The 19827-nt window shown below is 45.9% G+C and overlaps 2 protein-coding genes and 1 pseudogene across 2 annotated transcripts in view; all 3 read left to right on the forward strand.

The window, feature by feature from the left end:
- Positions 1-19827, forward strand: part of LOC139163416 (perilipin-3-like) — a 67094-nt gene that overhangs the window by 12763 nt on the left and 34504 nt on the right. The window lies entirely within an intron of this gene.
- LOC139163400 (phospholipase A2 inhibitor-like) lies at positions 1855-5659 on the forward strand. The gene is made up of 2 exons (XM_070744231.1): positions 1855-2517; positions 4125-5659. Exon 2 carries the CDS (start codon positions 4137-4139, stop codon positions 5127-5129), a length of 993 nt encoding a protein of 330 aa, XP_070600332.1. The 5' UTR covers positions 1855-2517; positions 4125-4136; the 3' UTR covers positions 5130-5659.
- Positions 12408-13536, forward strand: LOC139163382 (phospholipase A2 inhibitor beta-like; annotated as a pseudogene).

Consider the following 19827-nt stretch of genomic DNA (forward strand, 5'->3'; position numbering starts at 1 on the left):
CCTTCGAATCCATTAGAAATTAATACATCTTTGAGTTTGTTCAATTCAGTTTTTAAGTGCTCATGGTCAGCTAAGCGTTTGGTTCTGGTGATGAGAGTTTTGGCCACTGAGGTGATTTGTGCGGGGTGGTGGTGTGAGTGTGCATTTAGATAACGGTTGGTATGGGTTTTCTTTTGGTAGATAGTGTGTCCTAGGCTGCCATTGGGTTTTTTATAGACCAGTACATCTAGAAAGGGAAGTTGATCATTGATTTCTGTTTCCATAGTAAACTGTATTTTGGGGTGTAGGCTGTTAAGATGTGTGAGGAAATTGTCTAGTTTTTCCTTACCATGTGGCCAAATTACAAAGGTATCATCAACATATCTCAGCCAGAGTTTAGGTTTGTATTTGGATTGCTCTAATGCATTATTTTCGAAATATTCCATATAGAGGTTGGCGATGACCGGTGAGAGAGGTGATCCCATGGGGGCTCCCTCTATCTGTTTATATCTTTGTTCGTTATAGATGAAGTATGTATTGGTCAGGCAGTGGTTGGTAAGGTCTAGGATATATTTGGGGGGTTTGTGTTTGTCCTGGATAGCTGTCAAGGCTTCTTTAATAGGTATTTGTGTGAAAGGGGACACGACATCAAAACTCACAAGTAGGTCATCGGGTTGTAGGTTTTGTTTTTTAATTATTTGTATAAAGTGGAATGAATTTTGAACATATGAGGTAATAGTTTCTGTATATGGTTGAAGGTATTTGGCTAAAAATTTGGCAAGGTTTTGTAGAGGGGAGCCTATAGAACTGACTATTGGTCTGAGAGGTATTCCTTCCTTGTGTATTTTTGGAAGGCCATAGAGTTTTGGACATATGAAAGATTTTTCTCTGGGGATGATTTTTTGCTGGATTTCTTCGCTGATGGGAGAGGCCTTGATTTTGGATTTGGTGGTTTTTTCAAGGTAGGTGGTAGGATCTGTGCTTAGGAGTTTGTAGGCTGGGTTTTGTAGTAGAGTTGTCATTTTTTCTTTGTAGTCTGCTGTATTCATCACTATTGTGGAGTTTCCTTTGTCGGCTGGGAGGATGATTATATCATTGTCTTTCTTCAAATTGATAAGTGCATCACTTTCCTCCTTTTGTATGTTGCTTTTAGGAGGTTTACTAGAGCAGAGAATATTAGTGACTTTAAGTCTGATTTTGTTGGCTGTATCTGGGTTGATTTTATTTAGAGTTGTTTCAATTCCACATATGATGTTTTCAGTTGGGATATGTTTGGGGGTTATTGGAAGCCATAGAAATTGAGAGGAGCCCCCTTTGCATAAATAAAAGAGATGACACGTCCCGCCTACCAGAAATTTGGAAACCAGCCTTAAACAAAAAAAAACAACACTTCATAAAAATCACCATGTCAATCCTTCTAATAATTATGATTTTGGAATTTTGAAATTTGAAAACCAGCCTTAAACAAAAAACACTTCATAAAAATCACCATGTCAATCCTTCTAATAATTATGATTACACCAACCAATCAGATCATCAAAACATAATCACCCAATCTATTTGCTACATTCAAACCAAATCTCCACCCCCACACTATATACTAGGAAGAAATGACAGTTACAAACATTCCATTTTACAACAACACGAAGCTTGGAACTTCAGCCTGATGATGGTGAATGTGATTTCACCGAAACGTCGCATAGACATGCAAAATATTACACAGGGCAAAACCCGAACTCAGAACAATCTACACACACACACACACACACACACACACACACACACACACACACATATATATATATATATAATATATATATATATATATATATATATACCCACTATATACACCTATTGTGTATTGGACTAAAAAAAGAAAGAAAGAAAGAAAGGAAGGAAGGAAGGAAGGAAGGAAGGAAGGAAGGAAGGAAGGAAGGAAGGGTCTCATGGTTAGTTGCTCTTCTCTGTGCTTTTTCTATTGTTTCATGCCTTTTTTTTCAGAGTCATGTGGAAATAGGAGCAATGCAAGATCTAGGTGGGTTTCTTTTTTTGTCACTTGTTTTAGGCATTTTCCCCAAAGCGATGAGGAAATGTACTTTTTAGGCAAACACTTCCCCTTTTAACCAAGAGATTGATTAAAGATAATATAATGCTCAGATGGCTGGTAGCAGAAGGCATGATTGTAACATGGCAAGAAAAGAAAATCAGAATAGAAACAGTGGAAGAAGCAAGAAACTTTTGTGAAGAAAAGGGGTTAGGATTGGAAGAACTACCAAGCAAAGAAAGAAAGTAAGGGAAGCAGAGAGGAATTAGAAGGAGCAAGGCAGGAGGGGAATGCCAACATTTGTCTTTGCTTTTGAAACAAAGCTGTGCATAGACATTGACTCCCCCGCCCCCTCACCATGATGCAATCCGGATGGGGAAATATTTTACTAATAATATTTGAGGACAGCGACTTGCTCACAGCACAGGTAGCTCCTGCTGAACATAGCATTCAAGAGAGAAGCTGGCGGACATGCTGTTTGGAGAAACCTCCAGGTAGGTGCACGTTTTTTGTCTTGGTTGCACAAGTTTAGTGTTAGAAAAAGAAGGAAGCAGTAAAGGAAGACAGAAAGAAGAAAGGAAGAGAAAGAAGGAAAAGAAAGAGGGAGGAAGACAGAGAGAAAGAGGGACAGGGAGACAGAGACAGAGAAAGAGAAAAGAAAGAAAGAAAGAAAGACAGGAGAAGAAAGAAAGAAAGAAAGACAGACAGACAGAAAGAAAGAAAGAGAGTGGGAGGGAGGAGGAAAGAAAGAAAGAAAGAGAGAGAAAGAAAGAAAGAAAGGAGAAGAAAGAAAGAAAGAAAGAAAGAGAGTGGGAGGGAGGAGGAAAGAAAGAAAGAGAGAGAGAGAAAGAAAGGAGAAGAAAGAAAGAAAGAAAGGAGAAGAAAGAAAGAAAGAAAGGAGAAGAAAGAAAGAAAGGAGAAGAAAGAAAGAAAGAAAGAGAGTGGGAGGGAGGGAGGGAGGAGGAAAGAAAGGAAGAAAGAAAGGGAGAGAAAGAAATGAAAGAAAGAGAGAGGGAGAAAGGAAAGTAGGAAGGTGAAGGTAGGAGAATGGGAGAGAGGAGGAAGCGAAGAAAGAAAAAAGAAAGGGAGGGAGAGAAAGAAGAGAAAGAAAGAGAGAGGGAGAGAAAAAGAAAGAGAGGGAGAGAGAGAGAAAGAAGAAAGAAAGAAAGAAAGGAGGGAGACAGAAAGAGAGAGAAGGAAGGAAGGAGAGTAGGAGGGAGGAGGAAAGGAAGGAAAGAAAGAAAGAAGAAAGAGTAAGAACAGAAAGAAATTGGGAAGGAGGGAGGATAGAAGGATGTCAGTGGAGAAAAGGAGGGAAGGAGGAGAAAGAGAGGGAAGGAGGGAAGATAGGAAAAAAGGAGCAACGGATTGATGGATGGATCGATGGGGAGGGAGGGAGGGAGGGAGGGAGGGAGCCTCAGCCCAATCTGGCCACCTTCTATTCCAAGCCCATTTATTGAATTTAGAAATTACACCACACCTGGGAGGGACTGCAGATACTCCAAGAGAGCTCTCAATCCTGATTGAGTAAAAGGTTGGTGACGGTGGAATTGAACAGAAGGAGGGGAGGGTCCGAGGCTGGGACAGGAGGGAAAGGCAAATTTAAGGTGCTTTTTTTGTTTTATTTTATTAATTTTATTATTTATTTATTTATTTATTATTTGGATTTGTATGCCGCCCCTCTCTGAAGACTCGGAGCAGCATACAAATCTAATAAAGGTATTGGTATAAACAAAGCAAAAGTAGGTACAGGTAAATTTGGATAGTAGGGCAGGGATAGCGCCCTTATGCACGCCCCTTGCAGATCTCTTAGGAATGGGGTGAGGTCAACTGTAGACAGACTAAGGTTAAAGTTTTTAGGGTTTGGGGAAGAAACCATAGAGGCAGGCAGTGTGTTGCAGGCATTGCCCCTTTTATTGCTGAAGTCGCATTTTCTGCAGTCAAGTTTGGAGTGGTTTACATTGAGTTTGAATCGATTCTGTGCTCATGTATATTGTCGCGGTTGGAGCAGAAGTATTTATTGACAGGTAGGACATTGCGGCAGATCGAAGGCGATGTAGCTCTAAGCTATCTAAACCCTACTCTCTTTTTTCTCTCCCAGTTTCTCCATAGAATGAAGCCTTCAGTTCCACCTCTTCTAGTCTTCTGCCTTGTCATGTCCCTCAACAGTTACACCCAACAGGCCCCTCACTGTTTGCCCCTTCTGGGCTGCGAAAATATGACTTTTATCTGCAATGTTTCATCACTCCGCGAATTCCCCACCAGCTTCCCCACTGGAACCACGTTCATCTCCATTCAGTCCACCCAGATCTCCAGCCTCGGTGCAGATGCCCTGCAGGGTCTTCCAGAACTCCAGATGCTTTTTCTGTCCAACAACCAGCTGAAGACCCTTCCGAGTGGCCTCTTCCGTAACCTCCCACGACTGAACTCCTTGGATGTCTCCGGGAATCTCCTGGAAGATCTAGATCCAGAGCTCTTCGCGAATGCAGGTAGCCTGACCCATTTAAGCCTCAGTAAAAATCAGCTGGCCGAACTGCACCCATCTTGGTTCAAAACCTTGGAGGAACTCAAGATCCTGCATCTCAACCACAATCAGATGAAGGAGATCCTGACCTCCTGCTTCCGTAAGCTAACTCAGCTGTTGTCCCTGGATCTCTCCTTCAACCTCCTCTGTTGCCTCTCTCCGGAGATGTTCAGAGGCCTAACGTCTTTAACAAATTTAAATCTGAACAACAACCCCATCCAGTCTATCGCCCCCCAAACCTTCCATGGGACTCCCAGGCTGCGGATTCTCTCCCACACCAGCCTGTCCCATGTTCCGGCTGGGCTATTTCAGTCCTTAAAGAATGTGGGACGGTTGGATCTCTCCGCCAACGAGATCACCTCTCTGGATTCTCCCTTGGTCAATGGGTCATCTTTGGGATTCACTCTCAATCTCAGTGGGAATCCCTGGGCATGTGACTGCCGCCTGCAGGCTCTCTTAAACTGGGTCCAGAAACACAATGTGGATTTGTTCCCCAAGGAAGACGTTGTCTGCACTTTTCCCAAAAGTTTGAAGGGTCAAGTGGCAACTTCGCTTAACGGATCTCAGCTGTGCTCCTGCTAAAACTTTTGATTTTTTTAAAATAATCATTTCTTCTTTTGGAATCTCCTTGCTTTTCCATAGTTGAGCATATGTTATTCTAGTCGCTGTTAAAATATGCGTAGCCAAGTATTTATCTTCTTTTTTATATGATTTATTAAAGATCCCTAATAAAAATTCATTTTGAAATCATGGAAATAAGATTAAACAATTTTGATGAAAACAAATTGGAGAAGCTGATGGTACGATGGAATAAGGTGAAAGATTATATGTTGAGTAGAATTTGTGACGAAAATGTGAAAAATAAACTCCAATCACTCTTTGAATAGTAAACAAATGCAAAATAGAGCTAAGGATATAAAAGAACATAAACTAGTAAATATTTGAACCCCCTAATTGGTGGTGGTGGTGGGTATTGTCAGTCGGGTGATGGGCACATGCACTGTGCAGTGTTTTATGTTTGTTTTATGTTATATATCAATGTGCAAAACCAATAAAAAAAAATTTTTTTTTTTTAAAAAGATCCCTAATAAAAATTATGGTTTTTTCTCTCTATTTTTTCTTTTAAAACTTCTATTAACCATTCCTCTATAGTTTTCCAATAGATTTTGGCTTTAATACCCGAATGAATGTGTTGTGGTTCAGCCTGAGTCAGATCAAAGACCAGCTGCGTCTCTGCTGGCTCCATGCCCAGGGGAGGCTGAGAGTGAAGAGGAGAGTTCTTTGCAGTCAGACAGTGCAGACAGCAGTCACGAAAGTGAAGGTGATGCAAGGCCTGGGAGCCCTGGGGAAGGGCTATCTCAAGCAAGTAGCTGTGATTCTCTGGAGTCCCTGGATGATGACGCACAAGCTATCATTAGTATGCGGCAGAGACGCATAGCTCAAAGGAGAAATCAGCTGCATAGATATTATCAGCGTTGAATGAGGAACACCAGGGGGTTGGGTGTGGTCTTCATTAGCAGGGAAGGGTTTATAAGGCATGAGAACCATTCCGGCAGCGTGGAGTGTTATCAAAGTGAAGTTGGTGTTATCTGCCTTTTCTCTCAAGGTTTTTTTCCTGACTTGTGGCCCAGCAGTCTTGAAGACCCGTGGGAGGGTTTGTGTCTGTTAGCAACAGCCTCGTTTGGCATTAAGGATCCTGTGTTTCTGTATGAACAATTGCCTTCGTGTATCTATTTGGAGTTCCACTGTTTTTCCTGATCTGTAAGGACATTTTGTGTTGACTTCTTTTCTCTTTACCATTATAAAACTGTGTTTGGATTCAACCGGTGTGTCTGGCTTACCTTTTTGGGTTGGTCATAGCTTCCGGAGTGACCCAGACAGAACAGAATGATAGAAAGATCCTTTTTATTTTTTACATTTCCAGCACAGTAGCAATACATTTGGGAACATTTTTGAAATTCTCTCATGTCCTAGATGCCAATGGTAGAATATCTTACATTGGTTTTCTTTAAATGCATTTGACTGCATTTCTAATTTCCAGTTCTATTATTAATATTTTACCTTTGGGGTCTTGTATATCTCTTTTGAATTGACTGGTTTTTTTCACATACATTGCAATACCACTTTTTTTTTTTTCTCTGCCAATGAAGTGTATAGATTTCCCAATTTTGCATTTTCTATTAATCTTTGATTCTGTTTATTGATATGTAGTTCTTGCAAGGTGATCACATTGTTTGGTAATTTATTTAGTTTTGTAAATAGTAATCTTCTTTTTAGGGGGGGTTATTTAGTCCATTGATATTGATTGATATTATATTTAATTCTTCTGACATTCTTATTTATAGTATTTGTAGTATCTTGTTTGGTATCTTGGCTCTCGTAGCTTTTTTTGTTTTTTTCTTGCTGTTCTAATTTTCTTTCATTTTCTTTCTGGGTTTTTTCCTGTTGCAACTGATTCGTCTTCCTCCTGCCTTGCTTCTTCTAATTCTTCTCTGCTTCCCTTACTTTCTTTGCTTGGTAGTTCTTCCAACCCTAACCCTTTTTCTTCACAAAAGTTTCTTGCTTCTTCCACTGTTTCAATTCTGATTTTCTTTTCTTGCCATGTTACAATCATGCCTTCTGCTACCAGCCGTCTGAACATTATATTACCTTTAATCAATCTCTTGGTTAAAAATTGATACTGTCTTCTATTTTTCTTATTCTGAGTTTGCGGAGAGGGGCGGCATATAAATCCAATAAATCTATATAAATCCAATAAATCTAATCTTATTCTGCATGGTACCTGTTTCAATATTATGACTTCTTTGCCCTTGTAAGCAACTGTTTGATTTTGCAACCATTTATAGATGTCATCTCTTATAGCTCTTCTTGCGAATTTTATATGAACTTCCCTCGGTAAATTATGCCTCCTTGCAAAATTTGTATGCACTCTGTAAAGTTCATCGACTTCATGTATTATCTTTTATGGATCCATTTGTAGAATTTCAGCCAATATCTCTATCATCTTCTCTCCTAACTTCTCTTCCTTTTCTTCTACTATATTCTGGAAGCGCAAGCTATATGATGCGCACTCCATCTCTAAAAGGGCGATAGCTTCTTCTAAATTTCTTGTTGATATATCATTTTTCGCTTCAATCGCCTCCATTTTCTGACCGACTTTCTCCACCTTATCTTTTTTTTTTTCATTTTCTGTTCATTTTCCAATAGTGTTCGTTGGATATCCACATTTTTTTCATCCATACCTTTAATTTTTTCTTTTAGATCGCCCATCTCTGCTTTTATTTCTGCTTTTAGTTCTGCGTGCTGCTGTTTTGCTTCTTCTCTGCTACTTTCTAATGTTATCTGAGATTTAGCCATTAATTCTCCCCTCGAAACAGAATACCCTACGAGACTAGACTTTCAATCCTGGGCCTAGAAAGCTTAGAACTAAGACGCCTTAAACAAGATCTAAGTATTGCCCACAAGATCATATGCTGCAACGTCCTGCCTGTCGGCGACTACTTCAGATTCAACCACAACAACACAAGAGCACACAACAGATTTAAACTTAATATTAACCGCTCCAAACTTGACTGTAAAAAATATGACTTCAGTAACCGAGTTGTCGAAGTGTTGAACTCATTACCGGACTCCATAGTGTCACCCTGAAACCCCCAACACTTTACCCTTAGATTATCTATGGTTGACCTATCCAGATTCCTAAGAGGTCAGTAAGGAGCGAGTACAAGTGCACTAGAGTGCCTTCTGTCCCCTGTCCTATTGCTCTCCTATATCTCCTATACATTTCTTTTATTCTTATATCTCTTCTTCTATTCTTTCATTGATATGTTCTATTACTATATCTTCTTTTCTATTATTTCTTAGATATATTTTTGTTGTGATTCAGCCTGAGGCTCCTCAGGGACCGGCTGCGTCTCTGCTGGATACAGGCCCAGAGGAGGAGGACAGTGAACAGGAGGGGGAGGACCAGGCAGATGGGGGAGAGGAAAGTCAGGAAGAGGATGAGGGGGAGCAGCCTGAGAGCCCCGGGGGGGGGCTCTCCCCAGCCAGTAGCCTGGCCTCATTGAATGAGGAAGCACAGGCTATAATTGACATGAGACAGAGACGTGCAGCTCAGAGACGGGACCAATTAGAAAGGTATTGGCATCACTGAATTGGCAACAGCTGGGTTTGGGTGTGGTTCTCCTCAGCAGGGTTTAAAAGGCAGGCCCGCCCTTTCAGCCATGTGGAGCATTATCAACTGGAAGTTCTGTGACCCTGCTTTGCTTCTCGGCATCTCTGATCTTGGCTTGTGGCCTAGAAGAGTGGAAGACTTGGGGGAGGCGTATGTTTGTTATCTCCAGCGTTGTTTTTGACAGCAAGAATCCTGTTTTACTTCATGGCCTTCGTGAAACATCTTTGAAGTTTCAGCGTGTTCCTGTTTGTAAGGACATTTTCTGTTACCTGTGTTTGCTTTGAATTCTATAAACTGCCTTTGATTTTTACCAGTGTGTCTGGCTTCTCTTTTTGGGTTGGTGTTTGCTGGAGGGACCCAGACAGAACATATTTTACTATGAGTATCTCCTCTATAACCTTCATCATGTATTTTACTATGTGTGTGTGTATATATATATATATATACCCACGAAACCCTCTTTGTGTATTGGACAAAATAAATAAATAAATAATAAAAAATAAATAAATAAAGAATAGAAGAAAGATATAGGCATAGAAGAGAAGATATATGGGATACAGGAGAGACAATAGGACAGGGGTCGGAAGGCACTCTAGTGCACTTATGCACACCCCTTACTGACCTCTTAGGAATCTGGAGAGGTCAACCGTGGACAGTCAAAGGGTAAAATGTTGGGGGTTAGGGGATGATACTACGGAGTCCGGTAATGAGTTCCATGCTTCAACAACTCTATTACTAAAGTCGTATTTTTTACAATCAAGTTTGGAGCGGTTAATATTGAACTTGAATCTGTTATGTGCTCTTGTGTTGTTGTGGTTGAAACTGAAGTAGTCGTTGACAGGCAGGACATTGCATTATTTATTTATTTATTTATTTATTTATTGTTTTTGTTTGTTTGTTAGAGTTGGAAGGGACCATGCATGTCATCAAGTCCAACCCCCTGCCTAAGCAGGAACCCTATAGCACCCCTATAGCACTGTATTTTTTTTACAGTCAAGTTTGGAGCGGTTAATATTGAGCTTGAATTTGTTATGTGCTCTTGTGTTGTTGTGGTTGAAGCTGAAGTAGTCGTTGACAGGCAGGACATTGCAGCATATAATCTTATGGGCAATACTTAGATCATGTTTAAGGCATCTTAGTTCTAAGTTTTCTAGGCCCAGGATTGTAAGTCTAGTTTCATACGGTATTCTGTTACGGGAGGAGGAATGAAGGGCTCTTCTGGTGAAGTATCATGTGGAAAGAGGAGCAACCTGAGACCTTGGGGAGGGGGTTCCCCCACTTGTTTTAGGCAGTGTCCCAAAAGAGATGAGGAAATTGTTTCTCCTTCCAAAAACAACAGAGAAACGTACTTTTTTGAAAGCACTTCAAGTAAAGGGGAATGTCAACATTTGTCTTTGCTTTTGAACAAAGGTTGAGCTGAGCAGAGACACTGACTCCCCTCTCCCACCGTGATGCAATCAGGACGGGGAATTATTTTCCCCCTAATATTTGAGGACAGCGACTTCCTCACAGCGCAAGTATATAAGATAGTTCCTGCTGAACACAGCATTCCAGAAAGAGGGAGGCTGGCAGTCATACGGTTTGGACGAAAGCTACAGGTAGGTGCACACTTTTTGGCTTCATAGCACAAGCTGTGTAGGAAAAAAGAAGGAGGGAAAGAAGGAAGGAAGGAGAGTGGGATAGAGGAGGAAAGGAAGAAAGAAAGAAGAAAAGGAGATAAAGAAGGGTAAGGAAAGAGGGAGACAAATAAAAAGAGAGAGAGAGAGAGAAGAAGAAAGAAAGAAGAAATAAAGAGGGAGGGAGGAAGGAAGGAAGGAAGAAAAAAGAAAGGGAGAGAAAGAATGGAAAGAAAGAGGGAGGGAGACAGAGAAAGAAAGAAAGAAAGAAGGAGGGAAAGAAGGAAGTAAGGAGAGTGGGATAGAGGAGGAAAGGAAGAAAGAAAGAAGAAAGGGAGATAAAGAAGGGCAAGAAAGAGGGAGACAAATAAAAAGAGAGAAAGAAAGAAAGAGGAAGGAAGGAAGGAAAAAGAAAAGGAGAGAAAGAATAGAAAGAAAGAGGGAGGGAGGGAGACAGAGAAGGAAGGAAGGAAGGAAGGAAGGAGTGTGGGAATCAAAGCCATGGAAGCTGCAAAAAATCAGATTGGTTTGATTTCCCTTCTCTCCAAATTTCTAGTCCTTAAAATTTCCTAACTGAGAAACAGAATGATTGGACCCTAAACAACTGTTTCACACCAAGATGCACAGTTTGGGAGAAAGAGAATGGCAAGAAGAAGCAAAACAAGGAATCGTGGCTAGGGGGCCTCACAGGGGAAATTTCTTGAGGGTTTAAAAGTGGAAAAGAGAAGGAAGGAAGGAAGGAAGGAAGGAAGGAAGGGAAGGAAGGAAGGAAGGAAGGAAGGGTGAGAGAGAGGGTGGAAGGATGGAGGTAAGTGGAGAGAAGGAGAGAGGGAGGAGAAAGGGAGGGAAGAAAGGAAGATAGGAAAAAAGGAGGAAGAGAGGAAGAAAAGGAGAGTGGGAGGAAAGAAGGGAGGGACGAGAGAGGGAGGGAGAAATAGAGGCAGGTCAAGGGAAAGGAAGGGGAAAGACACAAGGAGGGAAAGAAGCAGAGAATAGTGAAGCAACAAAGGAAAGAGAAAGGGAAGGAAAATAGTTCAATAACCCTTCCAGTCGACAGCCTCATCCCAGTCTGACCACCTTCTATTCCAAGCCCATTTATCAAATTTGGAAATCACACCACAGCCGGGAAGGGCTGCAGATACTCCAGGAGAGCTCTCAACCCTGATTGAGTAAAAGGTTGGTGACGGTGGAATTGAACAGAAGGAAAAGTCAGTTCCACATCTGGGAAGAGAAGGCAGAAAAAGAGGAGGAGGGGAGGGTCCCTGGGCAGGGCAGGTGGAAAAGGGAAGCTTAAAGTGCTGTTTCTTTGATTGTTTGGTTGGTTGTTTTATCAAAACATGTACAACATAGCAGGTATTGGTATAAATGTAAACAAAAGCAAAGTAGGTACCAGGTAAATTTGGACAACAGGAGGCTGTGAGGGTCTGGATGGGTGCCAATAGGCTAAGACTCAAGCCTGACAAGATGGAGTGGCTGTGAGTCTTACCGCCCAAGGATATGTCTATCTGTCCGTCCATCATCCTGTGGGGGGGGGATCTTGACCCCCCTCAGAGACGGTCCACAACTTGGGGGTCCTCCTTGATCCACAGCTGTCCCTGGAACATCATTTTTTCGGCTGTGGCAAGGGGGGACAGGTTCACCTAGTGCACCAGTTGCGGCTGAAGTCGTATTTCTGTTGCTGAATATTTTCAGCAGTTGAGTTTCAAGCAGTTTATATTAAGTTTTAAAACTATTTTGTTCACGTGTGTTGTTGTGGTTGAAGCTGAAGTGGCAGATGATTTTATGAACTTAAGGGGCGTGCATAAGCGCACCACTGTGCCTACCGTCCCTGTCCTATTGTCTTCTTTTGTTACTTTTTATCATCTAATGTTTTATTTGCACAAATTACCATTCTATAATTGTTTGACTAAATAAATAAATAAATAAATAAATAAATAAATAAATAAATAAATAAATACATACATACATACATACATACATACATACATACATTTAGATCAGATCAAAGGCGATGTAGCTCTAAGCTATTTAAATCTTACTCTCCTTTTTCTCTCCCCGGCTTCTCCATAGGATGACGCCTTCAACTCAACATCTTCTGGTTTTCTGCCCTTATCATGTCCCTCAACAGCTATACCCAACAGGCCCCCTCATTGCCTGACCATTCCTGGCTCCGAAAATACGTCTTTTGTCTGCAATGCTTCATCGCTCCCGCGAATTCCCCGCCAGCTTCCCCACTGGAACCACGACCCTCTCTGTTCAGTCCACCCAAATCTCCAGCCTCGGTGCAGACGCTCTGCAGGGTCTTCCAGAACTCCAGATGCTTTTTCTGTCCAACAACCAGCTGAAGACCCTTCCGAGTGGCCTCTTCCGTAACCTCCCACGACTGCACACACTAGATCTCTCCGGGAATCTCCTGGAAGATCTAGAGCCAGAGCTCTTCGCGAACGCAGGTAGCCTGACCTTCTTAGGCCTCGGTAAGAACCAGCTGGCCAAACTGCGCCCATCCTGGTTTGAAACCCTGGAGGAACTCAAGATCCTGCATCTCAACCGCAATCAGCTGAAGGAGATCCCGACCTCTTGCTTCCGTAAGCTAACTCAGCTGTTGTCCCTGGATCTCTCCTCCAACCTCCCTCCGTTGCCTCTCTCCGGAGATGTTCAAAGGCCTGACGTTTTTAACGACTTTAAATCTGAACAACAACCCCATCCAGTCTATTGCTCCCCACACCTTCCGTGGGACTCCCACGCTGTGGATTCTCTCCCTGAGAAACACCAGCCTGACCCACGTCCCGGCTGGGCTGTTTCAGTCCTTGAAGAACCTGGGACGGTTGGATCTCTCCGCCAACGAGATCACCTCTCTGGATTCTCCCTTGGTCAACGTGTCGTCTCTGGAATTCACTCTGGATCTCAGTGGGAACCCCTGGGCGTGTGACTGCCGCTTGCAGGCTCTTTTAAACTGGGCCAGAATCACCACGTGGATTTGTTCTCCAAGGAAGACTTTGTCTGCGATTTCCCAAAAGTTTGAAGGGTCAAGTGGCAACTTCGCTTACCGGATCTCAGCTTTGTGGCTGCTCCAACTCCCAGAATTTCCAATGAGCGTGCTGTAAGATATGTTAAAAAGGATGAAAGAGGTGGGAATGCTGAGTAGAAAGCCAGACAATAAAAGAAAGAAAGCAAAATAATTAAACACGAATCAGAAAAATTAAGCTCTTTGATTTATTCAACATTAACCAACCATTTTTCTCTCTGCCTTTTTTTTGACATTACAAACTTCCCTCCCATTTCTTATTCAGTCCTTTTTAAATCCAAAAAAAATATCACCCCCTTCACTTTCTTCCACTTTCAGGAAAATATCTGAAAAGAAGAGTTGGTCCTAAATTTACAACCAATCGGTGACACTTCAAAGTTACAACAGCAGTGGGGGGAAAACTGCAGGGAGGGGAAGGGAAAGGAAAGAAAAGGAAATGGGGAGGAGAGGGAAGGGAAGGGGAAGGGAAGGAGGGGGAGGGGAGAGGGGGACAAGAGGAAAAGGGGGAAAGGAGATGAGAGGAGAAAGAGGAGAAGTGGGAAAAGGAAAGGAGAGGAGAGGGAAAGGAAGAAGGAATGGAAATGAGAATAGAGGAGAGGAGAGGAAGAAGGGGTGGGGAAGGGAGAGGAGAGGAGAGGAGAGGAGGGGAGGGGAGGGGAGGAAGAAGGAATGGAAACGAGAGGAGAGGAGAGGAAGAAGGGGAGGGGAAGGGAGAGGAGAGGAGGGGAGGGGGAGGAAAGGAAGAAGGAATGGAAATGAGAGGAGAGGAGAGGAGCAGAAGAAGGGGAGGGGAAGGGAGGGGAGAGGAGGGGAGGAAAGGAAGAAGGAATGGAAATGAGAATACAGGAGAGGAGAGGAGAGGAAGAAGGGGGAGGGGAAGGGAGAGGAGAGGAGGAAGGGAAAGGAAGAAGGAATGGAAACGAGAGGAGAGGAGAGGAAGAAGGGGAGGGGAAGGGAATGGAGAGGAGAGGAGGGGAGGAAAGGAAGAAGGAATGGAAATGAGAGGAGAGGAGAGGAGCAGAAGAAGGGGAGGGGAAGGGAGGGGAGAGGAGGGGAGGAAAGGAAGAAGGAATGGAAATGAGAATACAGGAGAGGAGAGAAGAAGGGGAGGGGAAGGGAGAGGAGAGGAGGGAAGGAAAGGAAGAAGGAATGGAAACGAGAGGAGAGGAGAGGAAGAAGGGGAGGGGAAGGGAGAGGAGAGGAGAGGAGGGGAGGAAAGGAAGAAGGAATGGAAATGAGAATAGAGGAGAGGAGAGGAAGAAGGGGAGGGGAAGGGAGAGGAGGGGGAGGGGAGGGGAGGAGAAGGAATGGAAATGAGAGATAGAGGAGAGGAGAGGAGAGAAGAAGGGGTGGGGGAAGGGAGAGGAGAGGAGAGGAGGGGAGGAAAGGAAGAAGGAATGGAAACGAGAGGAGAGGAGAGGAAGAAGGGGAGGGGAAGGGAGGGGAGAGGAGGGGAGGAAAGGAAGAAGGAATGGAAATGGAAGGAATACAGGAGAGGAGAGGAGAAGAAGAAGGGGAGGGGAAGGGAGAGGAGAGGAGGGAAGGAAAGGAAGAAGGAATGGAAACGAGAGGAGAGGAGAGGAAGAAGGGGAGGGGAAGGGAATGGAGAGGAGAGGAGGGAAGGAAAGGAAGAAGGAATGGAAACGAGAGGAGAGGAGAGGAAGAAGGGAGGGGAAGGGAATGGGAGAGGAGAGGAGGGGAGGAAAGGAAGAAGGAATGGAAATGAGAGGAGAGGAGAGGAGCAGAAGAAGGGGAGGTGAAGGGAGGGGAGAGGAGGGGAGGGAAAGGAAGAAGGAATGGAAATGAGAATACAGGAGAGGAGAGGAGAGGAAGAAGGGGAGGGGAAGGGAGAGGAGAGGAGGGAAGGAAAGGAAGAAGGAATGGAAACGAGAGGAGAGGAGAGGAAGAAGGGGAGGGGAAGGGAGAGGAGAGGAGAGGAGGGGAGGAAAGGAAGAAGGAATGGAAATGAGAATAGAGGAGAGGAGAGGAAGAAGGGGAGGGGAAGGGAGAGAGAGGAGGGGAGGGGAGGAGAAGGAATGGAAATGAGAATAGAGGAGAGGAGAGGAGATGAAGAAGGGGTGGGGGAAGGGAGAGGAGAGGAGAGAGGGGAGGAAAGGAAGAAGGAATGGAAACGAGAGGAGAGGAGAGGAGAGGAAGAATGGGGGAGGGAGGGAAGGAGAGGGAGGAGGGGAGGGGAGGAAAGGAAGAAGGAATGGAAACCGAGAGGAGAGGAGGAGAGGAAGAAGGGGAGGGGAAGGGGAGAGGAGAGGAGGGGAGGAAAGGATGAGGAATGGAAACGAGAGGAGAGGAGAGGAAGAAGGGGAGGGGAAGGGAGAGGAGAGGAGGGGAGGGAAAGGAAGAAGGAATGGAAACGAGAGGGAGGAGGAGGAGGAAGGGGAGGGGAAGGTAGAGGAGTGTAGAGGAGGGGAGGAAAGAAGAAGGAATGGAAATTAGAGGAGAGGAGTGGATGAGAGGGAGAGGGAGGGAGAGGAGGAGAAGAGGTGAGGAAGGAAGAAAGGAATGGAAACGAGAGGAGAGGAGAGTGAGAGGAAGAAGGGGAGGGGGAAGGGTGAGAGGAGGGGAGGAAGGAAGAAGGAATGGAAACGAGAGGAGAGGAGAGGAAGAAGGCGGAGGGGGAAGGTAGAGGCAGAGGAGAGGGAGGGGAGGAAAGAAGAAAGGAATGGAAACTAGAGGAGAGAGGAGAGGAAGAAGGGGAGGGGAAGGGAGAGGATGAGGAGAGGAGGGGAGGAAAGGAAGAAGGAATGGAAACGAGAGGAGAGGAGAGGAAGAAGGGGAGGGGGAAGGGAGAGGAGAGGAGAGGAGGGGAGGAAAGGAAGAAGGAATGGAAACGAGAGGAGAGGAGAGGAAGAAGGGGAGGGGAAGGTAGAGGAGAGTAGAGAGGGAGGAAAGGAAGAAGGAATGGAAACTAGAGGAGAGGAGAGGAAGAAGGGGAGGGGAAGGTAGAGGAGAGGAGAGGAGGGGAGAAAGGAAGAAGGAATGGAACTAGAGGAGAGGAGAGAAGAAGGGGAGGGCAAGGGGAGAGGAGAGGAGAGGAGGGGGAGGAAAGGAAGAAGGAATGGAAACGAGAGGAGAGGAGAGGAGAAGGGGAGGGGAAGGGAGAGGAGAGGAGGGGAGGGGAGGAAGAAGGAATGGAAATGAGAATAGAGGAGAGGAGAGGAGAAGAAGAAGGGGAGGGGAAGGGAGAGGAGAGGAGAGGAGGGGAGGAAAGGAAGAAGGAATGGAAACGAGAGGAGAGGAGAGGAAGAAGGGGAGGGGAAGGGAGAGAGGAGAGGAGGGGAGGAAAGGAAGAAGGAATGGAAATGAGAATAGGAGGAGAGGAGAGGATGAGAAAGAAGGGGAGGGGAAGGGAGAGGAGGGCAGGAAAGGAAGAAGGAATGGAGAACGAGAGGAGAGGAGAGGAGAAGAGAGGAAGAAGGGGAGGGGAAGGGAATGGAGAGGAGAGGAGGAGGAGGAAAGGAAGAAGGAATGGAAATGAGAGGAGAGGAGCAGAAGAAGGGGAGGGGAAGGGAGGGGAGAGGAGGGGAGGAAAGGAAGAAGGAATGGAATGAGAATACAGGAGAGGAGAGGAGAGGAAGAAGGGGAGGGGAGGGGAAGGGGAGAGGAGAGGAGGGAAGGAAAGGGAGAAGGAGATGGAAACAAGAGGAGAGGAGAGGAGAGGAAGAAGGGGAGGGGAGATAGGGAGAGGGGAGAGGAGAGAGAGGAGAGGAGAGGAGGAGGCAGGAAGAAGAAGGAATTGGAAATGAGAATAGAGGAGAGGAGAGGAAGAAGGGGAGGGGAAGGGAGAGGAGAGGAGGGAGGGGAGGAAGAAGGAATGGAAATGAGAATAGAGGAGAGGAGAGGAGAAGAAGAAGGGGAGGGGAAGGGAGAGGAGAGGAGGGGAGGAAAGGAAGAAGGAATGGAAACGAGAGGAGAGGAGAGGAGAAGGGGAGGGGACAGGGAGAGGGAGGAGGGGAGGGGAGGAAGAAGGAATGGAATGAGAATAGAGGAGAGGAGAGGAGAGAAAGAAGGGGAGGGGAAGGGAGAGGAGGGCAGGAAAGGAAGAAGGAATGGAAACGAGAGGAGAGGAGAGGAGAAGAGAGGAAGAAGGGGAGGGGAAGGGAATGGAGAGGAGAGGAGGGGAGGAAAGGAAGAAGGAATGGAAATGAGAGGAGGAGGAGAAGGAGCAGAAGAAGGGGAGGGGAAGGGAGGGGAAGAGGAGGGGAGGAAAGGAAGAAGGAATGGAAATGAGAATACAGGAGAGGAGAGGAGAGGAAGAAGGGGAGGGGAAGGGAGAGGAGAGCGAGGGAAGGAAAGAAGAAGGAATGGAAACGAGAGGAGAGGAGAGGAAGAAGGGGAGGGGAAGGGAGAGGAGAGGAGAGGAGGGGAGGAAAGGAAGAAGGAATGGAAATGAGAATAGAGGAGAGGAGAGGAAGAAGGGGAGGGGAAGGGAGAGGAGAGGAGGGGAGGGGAGGAAGAAGGAATGGAAATGAGAATAGAGGAGAGAGGAGAGGAGAAGAAGATAGGGAGAGGGAAGGGAGAGGAAGAGGAGGGAGGAAAGGAAGAAGCGAATGGAAACGAGAGGAGAGGAGAGGAGAAGGGGAGGGGAAGGGAGAGGAGAGGAGGGGAGGGAGGAAGAAGGAATGGAAATGAGAATAGAGAGAGGAGAGAGGAGAAGAAGAAGGGGAGGAGAGGAGAGGAGAGGAGGGGGGAGAAGGAAGAAGGAATGGAAACGAGAGGAGAGGATGAGGAGAGAAGAAGAGGGGACGAGGAGAGGAGAGGAGAGGAGGGGAGGGGAGGAAAGGAAGAAGGAATGGAAACGATGAGGAGGAGAGGAGAAGGGGAGGGGAAGGGAGAGGAGAGGAGAGGAGGGGAGGAAAGGAAGAAGGAATGGAAACGAGAGAGAGGAGAGGAGAAGAAGGGGAGAGGAGAGGAGGAGGAGGGAGGAAAGGAAGAAGGAATGGAAACGAGAGGAGAGGAGAGGAGAAGGGGAGGGGAAGGGAGAGGAGAGGAGAGGAGGGGAGGAAAGGAGAAGGAATGGAAACGAGAGGAGAGGAGAGGAAGAAGGGGAGGGGGAAGGGAGAGGAGAGGAGAGGAGGGGAGGAAAGGAAGAAGGAATGGAAACGAGAGGAGAGGAGAGGAGAAGGGGAGGGGAAGGGAGAGGAGAGGAGGGGGAGGGGAGGAAGAAGGAATGGAATGAAAATTGAGAATAGAGGAGAAGGAAGAGGAGAAGAAGAAGGGGAGGGGAGGGAGAGGAGAGGAGGGAGGGAGGAAAGGAAGAAGGATGGAACGGAGGAGAGGAGAGGAGAGAGAAGGAGGGAGGGAAGGGAGAGGAGAGGAGGGGAGGAAGGAAGAAGGAAGATGGAACGAGAGGAGAGGAGAGGGAGAAGGGGGAGGGAAGGGGAGAGGAGAGGAGGGGAGGGGAGGAAGAAGGAATGGAAAGAGAATAGAGGAGAGGAGAGAAGAAGAAGAAGGGGAGGGGAAGGGAGAGGAGAGGGGAGGAAGGAGGGAGGAAGGAAGAAGGGAGGTTATTGAGGAGGAGGAGGAGGGAGGAAGAAGGGGAGGGGATGGGAGGGAGAGGATGGGTGGTTAGTGGAGTAAGGGTTGAATGGAAACGAGAGGAGAGGAGAGGAAGAAGGGGAGGGGAAGGGAGAGGAGAGGAGGGGAGGAAAGGAAGAAGGAATGGAAATGAGAATAGAGGAGAGGAGAGGAAGAAGGGGAGGGGAAGGGAGAGGAGAGGAGGGGAGGGGAGGAAGAAGGAATGGAAATGAGAATAGAGGAGAGGAGAGGAGAGGAAGAAGGGGTGGGGAAGGGAGAGGAGAGGAGGGGAGGGGAGGAAAGGAAGAAGGAATGGAAACGAGAGGAGAGGAGAGGAGAAGAAGAAGGGGAGGGGAAGGGAGAGGAGAGGAGGGGAGGAAAGGAAGAAGGAATGGAAATGAGAATAGAGGAGAGGAGAGGAGAGGAAGAAGGGGAGGGGAAGGGAGAGGAGAGGAGGGGAGGAAAGGAAGAAGGAATGGAAATGAGAATAGAGGAGAGGAGAGGAGAGGAAGAAGGGGAGGGGAAGGGAGAGGAGAGGAGAGGAGGGGAGGAAAGGAAGAAGGAATGGAAATGAGAATAGAGGAGAGGAGAGGAGCAGAAGAAGGGGAGGGGAAGGGAAGGGAGAGGAGGGGAGGGAAAGAAAAGGAGAGGAGAGGAAGTAGGAATGGAAAAGAGAGGAGAGGAGAGGAGAGGAGAGGAAGAAGGGGAGGAGAGGAAGGAGGGAAGGGGAGAGAGGGAATTTTCTTAAATTTGTTTAACCAACAAATTCACTTAACAAACGTCTCCCTTCTGAATTCGCAAAGATGTTATTCACCACGTCCCAAATTGCTTCTCTTGCATTTTCCCTGGTTTGGTTCCTTAATTGTTTTCCTCCTCTCTCCCCACCCAACTCTCGCTTTTCTAATTGGGAACAAAACAAACGGGTTTTAC

This window comes from Erythrolamprus reginae, chromosome 1, assembly GCF_031021105.1.
Source record: "Erythrolamprus reginae isolate rEryReg1 chromosome 1, rEryReg1.hap1, whole genome shotgun sequence".
Taxonomy (NCBI): Eukaryota; Metazoa; Chordata; class Lepidosauria; order Squamata; family Dipsadidae; genus Erythrolamprus; species Erythrolamprus reginae.

Coding starts and splice junctions, on each gene's coding strand:
- LOC139163400 (XM_070744231.1), top strand. CDS start 4,137: ATGAAGCCTTCAGTTCCACCTCTTCTAGTCTTCTGCCTTGTCATGTCC.